Source organism: Penaeus monodon, chromosome 22 (genome assembly GCF_015228065.2).
Source record: "Penaeus monodon isolate SGIC_2016 chromosome 22, NSTDA_Pmon_1, whole genome shotgun sequence".
Lineage (NCBI taxonomy): Eukaryota > Metazoa > Arthropoda > Malacostraca > Decapoda > Penaeidae > Penaeus > Penaeus monodon.
Window position 1 is genome coordinate 36276964 of NC_051407.1, and position 528 is coordinate 36277491.

Here is a 528-nt window from a genome sequence, read left to right on the forward strand (position 1 = left end):
TACTTCACAGCTCACACTATGGACACAGAAATTCAGTTCTGGAAGTGGATATCATCCAATAAGTTGGCTCTGGTGACCGAAACTGCAGTTCTACCATTGGAGCATGGATGGTGAGGACATCTTTTTATAGTTTGTTTGTCCTTGAGATATGTTTTCTCTCTTGGATTCTCCACATAATGCTGTAACACACAAATCTCTACTTCGTAAATGCAATTTGCAGAGTACTATAACAGTTTCTTAGAAGTATCAAGTATTGAAAAAAATATATATATTTACAGGAGATGCTCAGCCACAGAAGATGTTTGATAGGCACAGCAGTTTGAATGGCTGCCAGATCATCAACTATCGCACAGATGCTAAACAGAATTGGCTACTGCTCATTGGTATCTCAGCCCAGCAGAATCGTGTTGTTGGTTTTATGCAGCTGTACAGTGTGGAGCGTAAAGCAAGCCAGCCAATTGAAGGTCATGCTGCTGGTTTTACTACTTTCAAGGTAGTACCTCCCCCCCCCCCCTTTGTTTCACCTTT

General features: G+C 41.5%; 1 protein-coding gene across 1 annotated transcript in view; it reads left to right on the forward strand.

Moving 5' to 3' along the window:
* The window catches only part of LOC119587100 (clathrin heavy chain 1-like), a 68528-nt gene that overhangs the window by 38435 nt on the left and 29565 nt on the right, over positions 1-528 (forward strand). The window contains 3 exon segments of the mRNA XM_037935848.1: positions 11-90; positions 92-110; positions 279-493. Coding sequence (XP_037791776.1) covers positions 11-90; positions 92-110; positions 279-493 — 314 coding nt within the window.